Source organism: Rutilus rutilus (genome assembly GCF_951802725.1).
Source record: "Rutilus rutilus genome assembly, chromosome: 2".
NCBI classification, from domain to species: Eukaryota; Metazoa; Chordata; class Actinopteri; order Cypriniformes; family Leuciscidae; genus Rutilus; species Rutilus rutilus.
The window spans coordinates 32,663,251-32,683,637 of NC_140210.1; the positions used below are offsets into that span (position 1 = coordinate 32,663,251).

The 20,387-nt window shown below is 38.8% G+C and overlaps 1 protein-coding gene across 4 annotated transcripts in view; it reads right to left on the reverse strand.

Annotated features, from left to right (window-relative positions):
- Window positions 1–20,387, reverse strand: part of gpm6ab (glycoprotein M6Ab) — a 62,616-nt gene that overhangs the window by 17,639 nt on the left and 24,590 nt on the right. Inside the window, exon 1 of one of the 4 annotated variants that reach the window (XM_084390240.1) lies at window positions 19,551–20,013. The exons of 2 other annotated variants lie outside the window; for them this stretch is intronic. In XM_084390240.1, the coding sequence (XP_084246366.1) occupies window positions 19,551–19,587 (37 nt within the window). In that variant the 5' untranslated portion in view covers window positions 19,588–20,013. Of the gene's footprint in view, window positions 1–19,550; window positions 20,014–20,387 lie in introns of those variants that run through there. One more of the 4 variants, XM_084390242.1, reaches the window with a different exon arrangement.

Below are 20,387 nucleotides of genomic sequence, written 5' to 3' on the forward strand. Positions count from 1 at the left end.
ACACTGTTGACTTTACTCTTTTATTTTATTCAAAGCAAACAACCCGTTTCGCATATAGCGTCCTCAGGTTCGTCTCATCTTCAGGAACCTGACGACGCTATATGCGAAACGCGTTGTTCGCTTTGAATAAAATAAAAGAGTAAAGTCAACAGAGTGCGGTAGAGTGTTCTTATTTTTGACATAAATAATAAACTTAATAAACTTAAAACCCATGCAGAGTTGATCACTGCAATTAGGGGTGGGCGATAAACTGGTAGACACGATTAACCAGTATACATTTTTCAACCGGTAGAGGACTTTCGTCTCTATCGCAGTTACGCTCAGAGTTACGCAGTTGTTGTGCTAAGCGGTCACGAAAGCTTATCTTTTGCATGCGTTTTCAAGTATTGCGGTTTAAAAAAAGTTATTTTAAGCTGTTGAAGTGCAGTAAGCAGCGGAAGACTAATGTTTTTAACTATATGTGCCTGCTGTCAGAGATACTTTTTCTCAGCGCTGTCTGAGAGATAGCGCGTGAGAACTGAACTGAGTGCTTTTTGCCAACTAATTGGGCTTGAACGGTTAAATACACATACTTATGTGTCGAAATGACCATGTATTTGCAAGTAAACACAGTCATTTATGCCTCAAGTGAACGTAAACAGCTGAGAAAGAAAACATACGAGTATATTGGATCCATGAAGTTGGTCTTAAAGTGACAGCATCCAAATTTACCTGCTGCCGTTATTAATGCTAATCAAACAACAAAAAAGAGAGAAAATCTCTCACTGCTCTAAGACTGAATCACATTTGTAAGTTTAAGAATAATAATTGTTTATTTAATTTACACAGTGAAGACTATGCAGTGTTTTTTTTATTTTTTTATATATATAAATTTGATTACTTTATACAATTTATGTAGTATTTCCTAAATTATTCTTAAGTTTACAGGTTTATTTAAGGCGAGACACTACAGGTGAATAGGGTAAAATTTTTAACTAGCAGATATCACCATAAAACTTTCCCAGTTGATTACCTACATTAAGATGAGAAAAAAATGTATTACAAGTTTTCTGTAATTTAATGTTTAAATATGCAAATCAGGCAATATCTAATCAAATATGCACTAATTTGCATATATTTTAAAAAACGATATCTCAGTAGCCTATTGGATAAAGCCAGGTTAAAAATTATTTTTTCATTGTGTTCACATATTAGATGGGAAAAAAATTACAGAGGGATTTATGGATATCTACTTTTGTTATCCTGTAAATCAGAAAATACTGTCAATAGCCTTAAAAAAAAGATTTTCGCCATGTTTTTTGGAATAAAATGTTATATAAATCAGGCTAGGAATAATATATTTACAAATCCCTCTGTAAATGTCTTCATAATATAACTAGGTACAAGTCTGGAAAGTTTGGTGTATATAGGTGCTACTGAAGTGGAGATTTCGGACTTGGAGAATGAGAGAAAAGTCATTTTGAGAAAACGGGCTTTAAAGATTTTTCATCAGCCAATGAGATTGCGCATTCAGCCCTTTTACTTTCACGATTGGTTGCTGATAAAAAGGAAATGACCATATTTGGATCCGACAGGATTGTACACAACATAGAGAGCTTCCTAACGGTGCATCTGATGACAGGCTGACGGCAGAGATCGCGGAGCAGCACGTTGATTAAGAACGCGAACTTTTGTTGAATTTATGAGAAATCTACAGACGCAAACAGACAAAGTGTAATAAAATAAAGACCTAAATGTGTATTTCGGACTTTTTTTCAACACAAGTCTGAAAGAAGACGTGTTATTGAAGACAAATATCCCCAAATCTCAAAATTGACCAGTAAAAAAAAAACGATGTTTTTGCCTGCCGTGTCTCGCCTTAATTTGTGTCTTTGTTCTATTTTTTGATATTATAAAAACCTTATTTAAAGCAAAAATAACTATATCGTGATATATATCGTTATCGTTAAATAAAATTACTCATATCATGATATAAGATTCTGGTCACATCACCCACCTCTAACTGCAATTCATTAATATTAACATAATTCCTGTTTTTTTTGCACAGGATACATAGGTACAGGATGAAGTATTTTATATGGAGTCTTCATGGTGTTCATAAGAGACTTCTTTCCAAAACATCTCCAACAATCTCCAACAATCCAAAGATAAATGCTCCAACAATAAACACTTGTTAAATAATTGGCCTGTCTCTTGATTATAAAGCTACTGTATTACTGTCTGCAATGGATGAGATTTTGGATGAAAATGTGTTATTGTTATAATTTCCTGATTGCTTTCATTTGCCAATTTTTGGACAGATGAATATTCTATTAGCAGACTCATCTGTTCTGCCCATTAATTGTGTGCTATAAACCAAACAATCTGCTCCTAATTGCTTGCAAATTCCCAAAGACTAAACTTAGAATATCGCCGAAAGGTGAGCCCCATTGTTTAGAACTGTCAGCAGTCCCTCGGATGCACTTTAATCACTGGCCTGTTCCTGTCATACAGTGACCATATGTTGATTGTTTAGTGTTCAGCATTTCGTTTTCCCACCAATGGGCTCAGATAAGCATACGTTACAGTGGCAAGACAAATGGGTTAGTGAGCCCGTGCACATGCAGAAGGCTTCATCCATTATTCAGAAGCAGTGCTGCGCGAAGCAGAGAGGGGCCTGCCATCACTATCAATAATTTAACTCTCCCACTACAAGCCCCCTCCATTTCTCTCTGTATTTCCCTTTTTTCTCTTTGTCTGTTTCTTACTTGTCTTCTGTAAATGAAGAGTGTCTATTGATGCACACCGTGCAAGAGCTGTCTATTAGGAATCCTGACATCCCAAAGAGAAAAGGGCACATCAGACAGAAGGGTGACAGACAGACAGTGATGAAGAGAGAACCAAGAAGATCTTGTAGACATTGGAGCATCACTGGACTGTGTGTCCATTTCAGCTGGCATAGGGCATTGATGCATTCTAAGGACACTGATTTACTCTTTCAGTGTACAAAGTGGATTTCCACAGAATAAAAATAAACATTTCTTTTTTCGTGATGCATTTGTATTGGGAGGGGCAACCAACTAATAACAGTGATGCTATTGACCTTTTAAACTACATTTTCTAATAGCTTGACAGTATCTCAAAATAATCTATTAGCAAACCACTTTTTCCCAACAAGTATCATGTTGAGAAGTCAGATTCACTTAGTGAATCTGTTCAGAGAGTTCATGTAATTCAGGCAGCTAAAACACATATATTGAATGCTCCTTTGTTGTAGTGAAATATAAGTTAAATGTTTTTTTTTTTTTGACTAGTTGTTTCTTGTTTTATTAGTTTTATTTAGAGTAAATTAATATTTTAAAGTTTAATATTTTTACCTTAATCGAAAACCTTACTGTTTTTTTGTTTACAGAAATTAATTATATATACTAAATATAAATCAAAATGTGATTAATAGAATTTAAAATATACATACACTACCATTAAAAAGTTTTTGAATAAATTAATAATTTTATTCAGCAATGATGTATTAAATTGATCAAATGTAATCAATTTATTTATAATGTTGCAAAAGACTTCTATTTTAAATAAATGTTATTTTGAACTTTCTATTTATCAAATAACCCTTTAAAAATATATCATGGTTTCCACAAAAAAATATTAAGCAGCTGTTTTCAAAATTTATAATAACAAGAAATGTTACTTGAGCACAACATTATTTCTAAAGAATCATGTGACACTGAAGACTGGGATAAAAACTGCTAAAGACATTGCTTTTTACATTTAAAAAATATATGTTAAAATAGAAAATTCAGTTTAAATAGTTATAATATTAGTAATGTAGATAAACACAGACTAAAAAAACCAACAGGGTAACACTTTATTTCAATAGTCAAGTTAAGACATTCTACTAAGTAACTTTGCAACTACATGTCAACTAACTTTCATTAGAGTATTAGTAGACTGTCTTTAGACTGTCACTTTATGGTACCCCAACAGACCATATACTGACTATAAGTAGTTGACATGTAGTGGCAAAATTACTTACAGTCAGTATAATGTCTGTTGGGGGACCATCACAATAAAGAGTTAGCAGATATTAAGAAGACGTCTACTAATACTCCTAGTTAACATGTAGTTGCAAATAAATGAGAGTTAGTTGACATGTAGTTGAACAGTTACTTATAGTTAGAAGAATGTCTAAAGTGGACTATCGAAATGAAAAGTGTTACCCAAAACAGGCCTGGACTTAAGTGACTGACCAATTTCCAAAAAGGGCTTAATGAGAAATGTCCCACTTCCACTGTACAACAAGAAAGGGACTCCCTATCGACTCAACCCCCTGATCCATATCCCTCTCATTCATTTGCTCCATCTGCCCGACTCTTGTCAAACAGTAGTGAGAGGATTACGCCCTCCAACCCACTGCCCAATGAGGTCAAAGGGTCAAAACTGTCTAATGGTTAGCTCTAGTAGGGACAGAAAAGAGCAGGAGTAAGTGTAAAGTGCTGAGCAGGTGGCTAGTTAAAATACAAAGCAGCTTCTCCCATTAACACCATTAGGACTCGAATCCAACTCATGTGAAAGCTTGAGGCACTTATGGAGGGAGTTGAATAAAGCATAGAAAACGTCTCAGTCTCCATAGAAATATAAATAAAATGAAACTACTATATTCTAGAATCAGAGTAGTGTGTGATTACAAGATATTATCTTATTTACTGACTTGATTTTTTATCTTTACCTACCACATTTAATTACAATTTTAAACTAAATGGCCAGAAGTGCTTATTAAATATTCAATTTAAAAACCATGGGCTTTAATAGGCAGTTGGTCCATCCATTCCTACTATAATAGCTTTCACTGCTCTGAGAAGGCTTTCCACTTGATGTTGGAACATGACTGCAGGGATTTGCTCTCATTACAACACAAGACAATCAGTGAAGTCAATGGGTGATGGCCTGGCTTGCTGTCAGTAAGTCATTTCTTTATGGGACTTGCTTTGTTCACAGATATGAGGAAAAAAGTAGTAAGTGCAACCGAAATAGCTCAACATGTTAATTAAAAGTGGACATCCATATAAGTTGGGCCATGTAGTGCATGTTAGCATTTAGCATCCCGCAGATTTCTGAACGGACTCGTGTGCGGGTTTAATCGACCCGTGACGTTACCATGCCAACCCAAGCAAATTCTGCTTCAGTGCAATGACCCACTTACTGTACGTCAACAAAATCACTGGGACAATGGAGAATCTGGAACATCACACACAAAGAGAAAGAGAGAGAGAGAGAAAGCTCAAGGGTTACTTGTAGATAATAAAAGGAAGGTAACTCAGGAAATGAAGCTCCGGCTCTGGGTTTTAGGGTTAGACTAATCGTAATGTATTCCATGATGATCAACTTCTACAAAAGCAGTGTCAGATCAGCACGCAATAAAGGAAAATAACAAATGCCCGGACTTGTTAAACTCTTTAAAAAAAGCATTATCATACATAATGTGTTACTGGAGAATGGGATGAAGAGAAAAAGAAAGTGATACAAGTGTAAATTGGTGGAAAGAAAAAAAACCTGAAAAACAAAGAAAAATAGTAGTGGTATGAATGGAAGGGCAAACGTGACCGAATGTTTTTTGCTGTTAATGTGTTTTTTGACCTGCTCAGAAGCTCTGTAATGCGGTTAATACGGTTTTAAGGGCGACTCCTGGAGATTCACACAGTAATACACAAAGACACTTACACTGTAATACGGCCTGGCGGGAGCATTTAACCAGTAGCCCCCCACCCTTTAAACAAGCTATAATTCAATTTCTGCCACAGTGTGCACATATTCAGTTCAGCGTGACCTCTTAAATAAATAAAATCTCAGGCTGCTTCTACGGTATGTTAACAATAAGCCCATTGGCATCAATTACCATAGCTTGGTTTGTTTGGCATCAGCTGAATACAGTCTCAACCATTCACAGAGTGGATCTGAGGCCAAGGTTTCTTTGATTTGGCAGAGCACCTTCATCCAGTCATGCATTTTCAGTGGTGAACAGTTATCCAAGACCTGGCAACCATTTTTTTTTAAGAGTGTCTACATTTGTTTGAGTGGGCAGGGATCAAAATTATGTTTGGTCTTGCTGCAAAAAGGCTTCAGGATGTTGAACATCCACAAGTGAATTCTACCATCAGCCAGCTTGCTGACTGGCTGAAATTAACGTGTTACCTTCAAGAAGAACATCACAGATACTGACATCCTAGGCATTTGGTGAAAGACTAGAATGAGATCCTATCTAAAAGCTAAACAGTTTTATTGTGCTGCACTCTTTCTCAGTGTGCTTATTCATAATCATCTTCATAAATTCCAGAACTTTCAACATCAAGCAGAAAATTATGATTAAATTGTGTGTGTGTGTGCGGCCCCATCATCCCTGAGGGTCTGAGGCAATCGGATCAACCCTCAGCTGAGCCGCTCAGGCCAGACAGAAAGGAGGGGTTTTATGGTGGGTGTATGGTGGGGGAGGGGTGCCCAAGAGGAGAAAGTGGCACACACTCCCTCTCGCATTACCATACAATAGGCCTGGGACACCCATCTCATCATAACACCGCCCTTATACAACATGGCTTTGTGTTAGTGATGAGCGCAGCCTGATAACATCACGTGTATGCAGTGTGTTCGCACTGGCTTATCACTAACTAATTAGAGAGAGTCAAAACAACATCTCAGATCAGATTCTGAGGTAAACAATCATCCCATCTCTTGGCTATTTGCGTAATTGTGTTTGCTCTAAACAAATAAGTTTAATTATAAGAAACAGCAACCTACAAAATGGCTGCATTCTAACACACTTGAAATCGGATTGTTTGTGTATGTGTGAGTGCTCCTGGAAGACTATTAAATAGCTTGTCTGGTAGAAACAATGAGGATTAATGAATTGTCTCAGTATCTGGGCCAAAAGAGAGATCAGCATGGCCCATCTCCTGATTCTGGAGAAATCTGTCATGCAGCCATAGTTGGAAGTGGAGCTGCAAAAAAAAAAAAAAAAAAAAAAAAGTGCTGAATGGACTGACACATTTTTTAAACTGTCTATTAATTAATAGGGAATCATTCATTCTTATCCACAGTAATAGGTAAACTTTTGTTGCTTTTTTTCTATTAACATTTTTACAAACCAATTCAGTAGATCATCACGCTATCATTATGATGTAATTAGTATTGCTGGAGGTGGATTGTTAAAATAGAAGAAAAGGCCTGGTAACACTGCGTTTATCAGGGACTGTAGCCCTAGTTCCTTTTAAATTTTAACACTCTATTGGCAAAATCTATTTGAATCATTTCATTAAATGAATATTGTTTTTATCTTTTAAAATACTTGCTCTTGGGACCAACTCTTTTGATGTCTTGCTAATGTTTTTTTGTTTTTCACTCATGAATGCAGGTAAATGTAAAATCAGACATTCATTTTGGTAGGGGTGTAAATTCACTTGTGTTCCTGATGCACTTTTTAAAAATTGTTTAAAAGTTTAAACATTTAAATCTTACTTTAAGTTACATTAAATGTTAGTAAATCAATGTAATAGGTCAAACATTTTAAAACGCTTAAATTAATGCTTTGTTAAAGTAGTGTTACATACAACAGATAAAACAGTAGGCCTATATTACAGGTATCATTGTTTAGTTAAAGGGTTAGTTCACCCAAAAATTAAAATTCTGTCAGTAATTACTCACCCTCATGTTGTTCCAACCGCGTAAGACCTTCGTTCATCTTCGGAACACAAATTAAGCTATTTTTGATGAAATCTGAGCCATGTTTCACTCCTCCATAGGCTTCTATGTGACCGAAACTTGCTGGCCCAGAAAAGTTATTAAAGAGATCGTTAATATAGTCCAAGTGACTCCAGTGGCTCAATCTTAAGTATATCAAGCGACGAGAATACTTTTTGTGCGCAAAAACAAACAAAAATAACGACTTTATTCCACTATTCATTTCCTTCTCTCTGGACCTCTAGTTGGTTCACGTAGTGTTTTTGCGCAGCGCGTCTGTGTTACACATCACTACGTAGGCTCACTATTGGCCGACGCCGGTCATGTGTGTGTTGCGCGATGACGTGCAACACAGACGCGCAGCGCAAAAACACTACGAGGCCCAGAGAGAAGGAAATGAAAAGTGGAATAAAGTCGTTATTTTTGTTTGTTTTTGCGCACAAAAAGTATTCTCGTCACATGATAAACTTAATGTAGTGCCACTGTAGTTACTTGGACTATTTTAACGATGTTTTAATAACTATTCTGGGCCGGTGAGTTTCGGTCACACTGGAAGCCTATGGAGGAGTCAAAATTCTGTCAGATTTCATCAAAAATATCTTAATTTGTGTTCCGAAGATGAACGAAAGACTTACATGGTTGGAACAACATGAGGGTGAGTAATTACTGACAGAATTTTCATTTTTGGGTGAACTATCCCTTTAATTCGTTACATTTAAATGTTAAATATACTTTTTCTCAGCACTCAAAGCGCTTAATATAGTTAAGCTAGTTGGAAACCTGGCATGCAGAAAGCTCTTGGTTCAATAAGCAGTCTGAAGTAGTTTGCCTTTATTTTTCCTCCATATGCATTAGGAGACATATTTTAAAGCAAAGGTAGACGATTTCAGAGAGGCTAGCAATAGCAAGCTAGCTTGGAAAGCATAAGATCCCACCCTCCCTTCAAGGCGCATTCGGACTGAATGCAATGATTGGATGAAATTTTGTTTGGTCCTGTGACTTCCACATAAGATATATATACACGTTTTAATATTTAGACCACTTCTATTTATTGATTGCTATCAGAATATGAAGAGAGTGTCAACCAGCATAACAAAAAGTGTTTATAAAACAAATTGCCTACCCTCCCTTTAAGAATTACATTGATGCATTTCAAATCTAAATAGCCTACTAATTTTCTTTGTCAATTCAGAACAGTACATTGTGAGGATTATCCTGCAGTCAATTTAATGAATGTATATTTATATTAAATGTAACTTTTAAGTACATAAAATTATCTGTTCACCATGAAAAAGGATTCAACCATGTACTGTGGATAGCTCCACTCTCCACTGTATTGCATGTAACATTGGCCGTCAATGAAATCATAGTAATCACTGTTCCCTCAAGCAATAAACAACACTGTCCCTGGTTCTGCCACTTTCTATAAGTGTCCATTTTCTGCCCTTAGACCCTGCAGATCCTTCAAATCCTACACTTGTATTCCCTGATCTGTCTGTTTACAGAAGAAGTTTGAAGATAGTGAGACATTGAGACAGGAATTATCATTTCAATACACTGTATAATGGATTACCAAAAACTACCAAATTCTGAAAATATACTTGCCATCCAGTCTGCTGTGTGTGTGTGTGTGTGTGTGTGTGTGTGTGTGTGTGTGTGTGTGTGTGTGTGTGTGTGTGTGCGTGTGTGTGTGTGTGTGTGTGTGTGTGTGTGTGTGTTTCCACCCAACTTGTTTGTATTCATTTCTTTAATGCTGTTGAGGATCTTCTGAGGGCTGAGCCTGCTGTGTGACTGCTCAGTGATTCTAATTGGGTGTCAGCATTGGTGTAAGAGCGGGTGATTACAGCTGACAGTACATCTGCCAAGCCCTTTGAAGCTCTATACAGCAACCATGATCTGGGATGCACAGACCTATAAAAATTCAGGCTGGATCTCTACAGGAAGTGCAAAATCTGTGGCTTTGCGATGCCATGATGATCAGAATACTGTCTAGACAGACTGTATCTACTTAAATAAGAGTGAAAGTTATAAACTGTTGATATAATAATGAGCGAATGTGCTGCCTGTCATGTTTCATTCCAGAAGGACCTGAAATAGTTTTTTGGTAGATGCAGCATATGAGTTCATTTATTCACTTTGGAGTGTGTAAAGCACAAGATATTCAAATGTTTTCGTATATCATGCAATCATGTGCTGACTTGTATTTATATTGTTGTTTGGCAGTTACAGTCTCACAAAATTGACAATTATGTTGTGAGGTAGATTGTCAATGCTCACCATAGATCATAAAAAAAAAAAAAATGGTTTATAGTATAAAGTTGACCAAATGAAATAAAATGACAGAGAGGACCTGCAAAATCACTTGTGATACAGCTGTATATGTATATGATATAACATGCACATAAACAAAACAAACTAATTCAAAAAGTAAAAAATTTAAATCAATGGAACTCTAGAGGGAGAAGGAGAGAAATGCTGTGTGTAATAAGGACGAAGTAGTACTCTGTTTTAGCATATGCCTGTTTTACACTGAGGTTGAGGATAGTATTAAACAGCTTTACTCTTTCTTGTCAAAGGTGATATATTGTGAGTGAGTGGTACTACACAATGTGGCAATGTTAGATCATGTTTGCAGAAACTTTACAAGTGACAGTAAGACTGTGTGGATTGGAATGATTATCTGTGCGGATAAATCAGTAAACCTGAACTTTAATGGTCAAAGGTCGTATCAACCCCAACATCTGTAAATGTTTCTACAATCAAAATACCATCATTACAAGTCTCCCTGTTTGCTGTATCAACTAGGATTAGACTGCTATATGGCCAATATTCTAGCTGTGGTTATATGGAAGCTGCCATTCGGTTATATTCCTGATGCACAGGCTTGTCGGTTGACCACTGGCCACAAAAAGGCTAAATATTACTAAGGAAAAATATGAATGCAGAACTCAAGAACAACAACAAAAATACTGTAACTCTATGCTGTATGGAGCCACAATTCTGATTTAGAACCTATATGACAGAGAGTGACAATAGCATAATGCAATATTTTTAAATTTGAAATGTAAAAAAATAACAAACAAATTATGTACATGTATTTACAGTATGTGTTGTCAAAACAGTATGGCCTGGGATGTAGGATGGCTTTAATGTCGCCTGGAGCAAACTCCAGGCACCCATTGGATATAGAGAGCGCCTGGAGATCTCCTACCCTCCTCAGAGAAGTGATGGCCAACAAAAAAGCCACCTTTAGGGAAAAGTTCTTGGCCTCAGCCGACTCCAAGCGATTTGAAGGGGGCCTCAACCAACCCGTCGAGAACCACCACCAGGTCCCAAGTCGCAGGTCTCATCCTCCAAGCCCCACGGAGGAAATGTATGACCAACTGCTGTCTCCCCAGAGGCCCATCACCCAGAGGAGCGTGGAAAGCCGAAATGGCAGCCACGTACACCTTGAGTGTGGACCAGCCGAGAAGCGATCTTGGAGGAACTCCAGCACTGAAGCCACTGGGCAGTTAACTGGGTCCACCTCACGCTCTCTACACCATACGGTGAAAACATTCCATTTTAGGCCGTACAATTTCCTTGTGGAGGGAGCTCTAGAGCTAAGTATGGTCTCCACTACTCCTGCTGACAGGCCAGTCTCTCGGTACTGTGCCCCCTCAGGGGCCAGACCCACAGTTTCCATAGTTCGGGCCGAGGGTGAAATATCGAGCCCTCTGCCTCTGTCAGCAGGTCCCTCCTGATGGGAATCTCCCATGGAGGGCCGTCCAGGAGCGATATTATGTCTGAGAACCATACTCGGGCCGGCCACAACGGGGCTATCAACAGTAGGCTGATCCCGTCACGACGGACCCTCTCTAGAACTCCCGAAGATTTTTTTACCAAGTTTTCTTCCACATAGATAGGGAACGAAGGCATCTGTGCGCAACCCTGATCATGCGGAATGGGTTACCCTTTGGGGAAAACCCCTTGGTTTTCAATCACCACTGCAGGGGCCTCATGTGCAGGAGACCGAATGGAATGATGTTGGATGCCGCTGCCATGAGCCCTAACACTCTCTGAAGATGTCTTACAGTGATGGCTTGGACTAGCTTTAGCCTGGTCACCGTGACCAGGATGGATTCGATCCGTGCAGTAGACAATTGTGCCTGCATCGTGACCGAGTCGTAGAACGTGGTTCTCTGGGCTGGTGCCAACACGCTTTTTTTCGTGTTGAGTCTCAACCCCAGACTCTGGATGTGGGCAAGGACGACATCTCGATGCCGAACTGGCAGCTCTTGTAACTGGGCCAGAATCAGCCAGTCGTCGATATAGTTGAGCACCCTGATACCCTGAAGCCTCAGTGGTGCTAGAGCTGCATCCACACATTTGGTAAATGTGCGAGGGGAGAGAGCTAGGCCGAACGGAAGAACCCGATATTGGTACGCTTCGCCCCCGAAAGCGAACCTCAGGAACTTCCTGTGAGATGGAAGGATGGAAATGTGGAAGTATGCGTCCTTCAGATCTATCGTGACAAACCAATCCTCGGATTGAATTTGGTTCACGATGATTGGAATAGTGAGCATCTTGAACCTGAACCTCCTCAGAGACCGATTCAAGTGCCTGAGATCTATTATTGGACACAACCCCCCATCCTTCTTGGGAACTATGAAGTAGCGGCTGTAAAACCCGGACTCCCTGTCTGGCGGAGGAATACGTTCTTTAGCCTCCTTTACCAGCAGGGAGTTTACTTCTTGTTCCAATACCCGACCCTGCTCTGGGTCGACTACAGTCCAGACCACCCCGTTGAACTTTGGTGGGTGGAAACCGAACTGCAGTCTGTACCCCTTTTGAATGGTGCACAGGGCCCAAGGAGAAATATTCGTGAGATTTTTCCATGCATCGAAATATTCTACTAAGGGAACCTCTCGAGGCTGGCTTTGGGTATCAATCAGGATTCGTTCTCGGCCCCCTGAAGCGGATCTCAGCGATTGGCTTAGTTTCATTCATACTTCAGAGGTGCTACGCTGAGAGGCGTTCCCCCAAAGTGTCATTCGACGCAGTTCGAGTTCCCTCGAAAGGGAACTCCCTGCAGCAGTGAATGAATCTGTGAAACATTTAAGAAATATGTTTTTTTTTTTTAAGACAATATTATCTGCTAGAAACTAGATGCTTTTTTACTAACCCCTTCTTTTTTATGACCTCACATTGCTCTCTTTCTTAAGCCTTGTTTATACTTTTGCCTGGCACCGCAGCGCTAGTCTCCGCAGACTGCGCGCGCACCTCCCCAAACTGACTAGGCGTTTATACTTGACGCGCTCGCCGTTGTACTATTCTTTGAAACGACAGGGGGCGACTCAAGTAATTATTCTCTAAACCATCAGGAATCAGCGGTTAGAAGAAGAAGCTATACACACGTGACAATGTTTATTTTAGTACACCACCACCAATACCACACTACAAAAAGAATCGTGTAAAACCCAGTAAACCCTGAGATTATTACTAGTGACAATAAAACAAAATATATGGATATGAAAATGTGTATACAATATAAATAAATTAACAATCTCTTATATTTTCTAATTTTACTAAACATTTCATTAAGTTTCGTGAACATTTTTATTAAACATGGACCTTTATGGTCATTAAAAATACTTTTTATGCTAATGCTCATTTTTTAAATGTAAGCAACTAATTTAGACGTGCAAACTGGGTGCCGGTGTGGTGAGAAGTTCGAGCTCGGCCAGATTCGGCTCGAAGTCGTATATATATATATATATATATACAGTGAGGAAAATAAGTATTTGAACACCCTGCTATTTTGCAAGTTCTCCCACTTAGAAATCATTGAGGGGTCTGAAATTGTCATCGTAGGTGCATGTCCACTGTGAGAGACATAATCTATAAAAAAAAATCCAGAAATCACAATGTATGATTTTTTAACTATTTATTTGTATGATACAGCTGTAAATAAGTATTTGAACACCTGAGAAAATCAATGTTAATATTTGGTACAGTAGCCTTTGTTTGCAATTACAGAGGTCAAACGTTTCCTGTAGTTTTTCACCAGGTTTGCACACACTGCAGGAGGGATTTTGGCCCACTCCTCCACACAGATCTTCTCTAGATCAGTCAGGTTTCTGGGCTGTCGCTGAGAAACACGGAGTTTGAGCTCCCTCCAAAGATTCTCTATTGGGTTTAGGTCTGGAGACTGGCTAGGCCACGCCAGAACCTTGATATGCTTCTTACAGAGCCACTCCTTGGTTATCCTGGCTGTGTGCTTCGGGTCATTGTCATGTTGGAAGACCCAGCCTCGACCCATCTTCAATGCTCTAACTGAGGGAAGGAGGTTGTTCCCCAAAATCTCGCAATACATGGCCCCGGTCATCCTCTCCTTAATACAGTGCAGTCGCCCTGTCCCATGTGCAGAAAAACACCCCCAAAGCATGATGCTACCACCCCCCTGCTTCACAGTAGGGATGGTGTTCTTGGGATGGTACTCATCATTCTTCTTCCTCCAAACACGTTTAGTGGAATTATGACCAAAAAGTTCTATTTTGGTCTCATCTGACCACATGACTTTCTCCCATGACTCCTCTGGATCATCCAAATGGTCATTGGCAAACTTAAGACGGGCCTTGACATGTGCTGGTTTAAGCAGGGGAACCTTCCGTGCCATGCATGATTTCAAACCATGACGTCTTAGTGTATTACCAACAGTAACCTTGGAAACGGTGGTCCCAGCTCTTTTCAGGTCATTGACCAGCTCCTCCCGTGTAGTTCTGGGCTGATTTCTCACCTTTCTTAGGATCATTGAGACCCCACGAGGTGAGATCTTGCATGGAGCCCCAGTCCGAGGGAGATTGACAGTCATGTTTAGCTTCTTCCATTTTCTAATGATTGCTCCAACAGTGGACCTTTTTTCACCAAGCTGCTTGGCAATTTCCCCGTAGCCCTTTCCAGCCTTGTGGAGGTGTACAATTTTGTCTCTAGTGTCTTTGGACAGCTCTTTGGTCTTGGCCATGTTAGTAGTTGGATTCTTACTGATTGTATGGGGTGGACAGGTGTCTTTATGCAGCGACCTCAAACAGGTGCATCTAATTTAGGATAATAAATGGAGTGGAGGTGGACATTTTAAAGGCAGACTAACAGGTCTTTGAGGGTCAGAATTCTAGCTGATAGACAGGTGTTCAAATACTTATTTACAGCTGTATCATACAAATAAATAGTTACAAAATCATATTTTGTGATTTCTGGATTTTTTTTTATAGATTATGTCTCTCACAGTGGACATGCACCTACGATGACAATTTCAGACCCCTCCATGATTTCCAAGTGGGAGAACTTGCAAAATAGCAGGGTGTTCAAATACTTATTTTCCTCACTGTATATATATATATATATATATATATATATATATATATATATATATATATATATATATATAATGATTGACAGCTTTATGAAGTACCTGAAATCACAATACCATTAGCATGACTTCATGCAAAAAAGAGGTTTGACAGTATAAAAATAGAGTAGAGACAGATGGCATAAAATTGCCCAGCAGGCTGAGACTACATTTTCTCTGAATCTTCTCTGAACAATCCCAGAACCCTTTTACATCACTTGCATTATTCATGAGCAAGGTTTTCCTTGTAAAAAAAAAACTAAACAAAAAAAGTGTGCTAGTGTTGTTTGATGGCACTGACTTAAAAACCCACAGGTCAAGTACTTCTCTAGAGCAGTCACAACATTAGCCTCTGATGGATAGCCTATAAATCCCATAAAAGTGTCCTTGCTGACATCTAAACATTTAAAGTCCCCATGTAGTCAATAATTGTATCCCTTAAAACTCATCTTTGATCACCAAAAAGACACATTTAAGTGTTTTTTCCTTTAAAAAAAAATACAAAAAAATAGCTTGAATGTACTGTAACACACAGCCTCATTTAGTATAAGCGGTTCAACGAATATGCAAATTAGCCCCACCTCCACTCACTCACACCAGCTCAGAGATCCACTCGTTGACAATCACACATTGACGTGATTGGTTACAAGGTAGTTTGTGACGTCAGAAACACCAGCGATTTTCAAACCGTGTTTTTGAGACTGTCTTTGGTTCACTGCAGTTTTAAGGAGAAAATACTCAGCAATGGTGTAGTTGACTTAAATGCATTTGCACATGGTTTGTCTTAAACCATATTAAAAACACCACATAGACATATAAACAACATTAAAAACTTGATTTTCACCACAGGGCGACTTTAAACGTAAAGCATCTCATAAGTCCTGAAAAATAAAGGCAAGGAAATTTTTTCATTAATTTTCCTAGCATTTTATGATAAAAAAATTTAAACATATTTTAAAACGACTGAACTGAGAATTTATTAATTTCCATGTCTTGTCCAGGGTTGGAAATCTATTTGGAATTCCCCATGACTGTAGGATTCCTGTACATAATTGGCAGATTAATTCATGAATTTCACCTTTCAAACTAAACCTGTAAAATCAATAAAGCCGAACAAAAGCTTTGATCAGATAATTGGCCTCTATTATGTTGTAAGCAGTGGCTGCCATGCTTGTTGAAAACAGACACTCTGACAAAGCTTATTGGCTTGATTACACTAGTGTTCATCAAAATCATTTAATTGTATTTCACACATACTGAAATGGATGTAGTGTCAGTTTAATAGCTTTAAGGCACTAGATGCACACTGCTGGGTTGTTTCAAGAAGAGAATAGTATGTCACAAGGCATTATTAAGTCATTCTTGTTACAGTTTTTTGAGTGCCCTGAAAAATAAATGTAGTATGCAATAATAATCTAAAAGGCTAAAAAGCAAACAGGTTTGACTGAAGCATCCAACAGGCGCACAATATAATGAAACATGAAATGTTTAAACTGAAACAGCCCAGGACATCATTCAAAGAGTTTCTAGCCCAGAGGACATCATTTATCAAGAGGCAGGAAGAAGCGACATATTTCGAATGAGCACACAGAGCTATCATATTTTTGAAGTGGCAAAGAAAAAAGCAACAAAAGAAGCAAAAGATCAATAGTACATAGAGAATGTCACTCTGAATCCTACTTCAAAGTCCTTATTTTTCTGTCACTGACTGATTATCTTTCTGAAAGTGAAAACAAATCTTCAGTTCTATGACATCATGTCTTTAAAAAAAAAAAACAAAAAAAAAAACAAGCAAACACATTTTTAAATTGTCAGTATCTGAATTATGTTTTTTGTTTTTTGAGTATTTCCTCAGAATCTGTTGGAACATGAACATACACTCTGGTTTAAATACACCCTAGATTATTTAAAGCAATGAACCTTGGGCCATCTATGATAATCAAAATTAGGACAAACCAAAATGATTTTCCTTAGGAGAACATAAAATTTAATTTAAGACTTAAATTCTCTCAAAACTGCATTCAAAGGCCATATTTATATCATAACAGAGAGTTATTGGATATCCTGTTCTGACTGACACTGTGACCTATTCACTAAGACCTTACGAAACATGATTTATCCAATCTGCTGCTTCACAACAATGCCTAAATAATGTTAGTAAGCATATGAATCCGCAAATCAAAGCGCAGAGAATCGATTTCCCTTCTACATTAGAGTCTATGCAGTTAATGAGAGAGTTTGAATGATGGCTGCGGAGAAAGAACGAGGCAACCCCGAGTATTTAATTTTGCTATGCACTGTAGCATGTCCCAAGAGCAAGATCAGCACCGTTTCCATCTAAAAACTGGCTGCAGGTCAAGCAAAGGCTTAATCTATGCACTCATAGGAGTGTAATTACTTTTTTTGATTTATGACTTCAAGAAGTTTTGTATCCAATACCAATGATGCCATGGTTCTAATGATATGCTACAGTGGTACAATTCTACATTTCAATGAAAATCATATTATGGCCATGCACACACATAGGCTACAGTACAGACACACAAACTCATAATTTTATCCAATGGAAGTGCATGGCTTGGTGGTGATGGTAGCTTATCTTCCTGCTGATCCACTTATGGACACTAAAGATGAGAATTAATCCAGAGCACTCTGCCATCTGCTGAAGATGAATGATTTATATATCTTAACCCCCAAAACCAGCCAGTTTTCATGTGCCTGTGTTATAATCAAACTGTTCACATCAGCTTTGATATTTTGTCTGATGAAATCTTTATATCCACAACCAGGTCTACTCCTCTTAATTGATTTGCATGTTCCTTCTCTCTTGCCACCCCATAACTACTTACACTAACACACTAATTATTAAATGATATCTTTATTCCCAGTGAGAACAAGACATTAAGAAGGAAGAGACCATCAGCAATGAGGACTGGAAATTCATTCACAGAGAGAGTGAGAGAGAGAGAGAGAGAGAGAGAGAGAGAGAGAGAGAGAGAGAGAGAGAGAGAGAGAGAGAGAGAGAGAGAGAGAGAGAGAGAGAGAGAGAGAGAGAGAGATGGACCGGGTCTGAGAGAATCCCTCACTGTCCGTCCCCATGGGTAGTCACTGATATTGCGAAGTGGTTCCTCACATGAGTGAAGTGGAAATAATTGATTTTCAAAGGAAATGCTGAAGGACTGCACATCTGTTGAGCAGCTTCTGTAGGCTGTATGTGTAAAGCATTTCATTGTGGGTGTTCACATTGACAGCCAAGACCAGCATCAGCAGAAACCAACGCACATTCTATTTAAAGTCTATGTGAATTGAATTCAAACTCTCTCATATCAAGCCTTACGCAAGATTGTTCAGACACATGGCATTTTGATCAACAGCTGGTCATAGTTTGTTTTCTGAGGCGAGTTACAAGGCAGAGGTATGCAGTATGGGTTAAAAAGAGATAATTCTGCATGCTCAGTGACGCCCTGATTTCTTTTCTCTCTTGCCCCAGCCTCTTTCTCTCTCTTTCAATCAGAAGTGGGTCAGTTATGGCAGTGCCGTTACTTAAAGAAGAGCTGCGGTTGCTCATATAGCACCATTTTGATGACACATATCCACTCATGCCATAGCAACCGACCTTATTCTTTTAACTCCCCACAGCCCCACCTTATATTTGCCACCCATTTTTCTTCCAGCACATCCAACTACAGCAATAATATAAAAATGAAAGCAAGAGAGTGGGCGTGTGAGTGGGAGAGTCATTGTGGGGGGCATATTTAAGACTAAACAAAGCATCTTCATCAGAAAAATCTGAAACCTCCTCTCACCTGTAAATAAATTCAGTGCATTTTTAATAAATCCAAATCAACATTCCTGCATTTAGCATGTTCTCATAACTCACTGTAATACATGCAGCAAGGCACCCTCTCTCACATGCCTCCCAACCCAAACACATCACAAAAGCTGCAGCTTTAAATCAGATGAGTGACAATCGTATAAAGTAAACAGTTTAAGAGACAAAGGCGGTGAACAGCCACACTAATCTAATCTGACCCGAGTACTGTTTTGTAATGGCTGCATTGTGGTGATAACCAGAGCAGCCCAATGATAGATAGAAAGAAAGAAAGAAAGAGCGGGAGAAAGAAAAGAGAGCGGTGACAAATCCTCATTATCCATTAAGACAAGCACAAAACGCATGAGACAAACGAGCGCACTGACAATGGTCATTTCCATAGACCGAGCAATGCATTTGAAACCCCACCAGCCCCAATTAACAGAACCACTGATCGTTATCAAAATCACTGCAAATTGCGCTGCAGCCTTTAAAAATACAAGTAATAAAACGTCATAAAAGTAATCAGTGGCCGTAACCATCAATAGTTTTAACACGTATGCATTAACACAAAGACAAGCGCGCATGATAAAATGGGGAGATGGAAGGGAAAGCAATATAAGACAATACCTTTCTGTGTCTGTCCCTCTTCCATGTTCTCTTCCATGGTGGTTCAAAGCGCGATTATAGAAGTGGATGAAATGTAACAATGCCTATAGCGGTCAAGTGGATGAGCGAATGTGCGCGCGGTGGCGAGATTGAGCGCGTGTGTGTGCGTGCGTGCGTGCGGTGGCTTTGTAAGGGACTCCTCTTCTCCACCGCAGATATCACTCAACACGATCTTCAGCTGTTTCTCTCAAACGCTGTCCATTTCCAAAGAAAACATGCGGGTTTTCAAATCGGGATATAATTTCCAAATTTTCCTTTCGCTGCCTTCACATTAGAGACGCGTGATTATCTTTAGGATTGTTGATTCTGATCATGACAGATTTGAGACACTTTAAACATTGGTAATGTAGGTGTTTTGAACAACTGTGCTCTATTCTATAGCGCGGATGAAAAATGCACCGCATTGAAAACAACTCCCCGCACTAACAGATGGATGGGTGTATCCTAGAAACCAGCAGGGCCCCCCTCCCTTCGTCATGAACACTCCAACATACACACGCGCACGCACACACACACACCATACCGTGTTCTCTATGTCTTCCTGAGGACAGAAGTGTGTGTTTATTTGACTGCATGGCTTGATATATACATTTAATCTATCCTGAAATGAAATCTGTATATTTTTGACTTGATGGGGTCAAACTATAGGAAAGCTTGCCGCTTTCCAACGCAGGCGGGCAAGTGTTTTGTCTTTGTACCCCACAACATAAAGAAAGCTCATGCCTTCATTGATACTAAATCAGAAAGTTTTTTTTTTTTTTTACTATACTTAATATCATCACTGATAATGCCCATTGT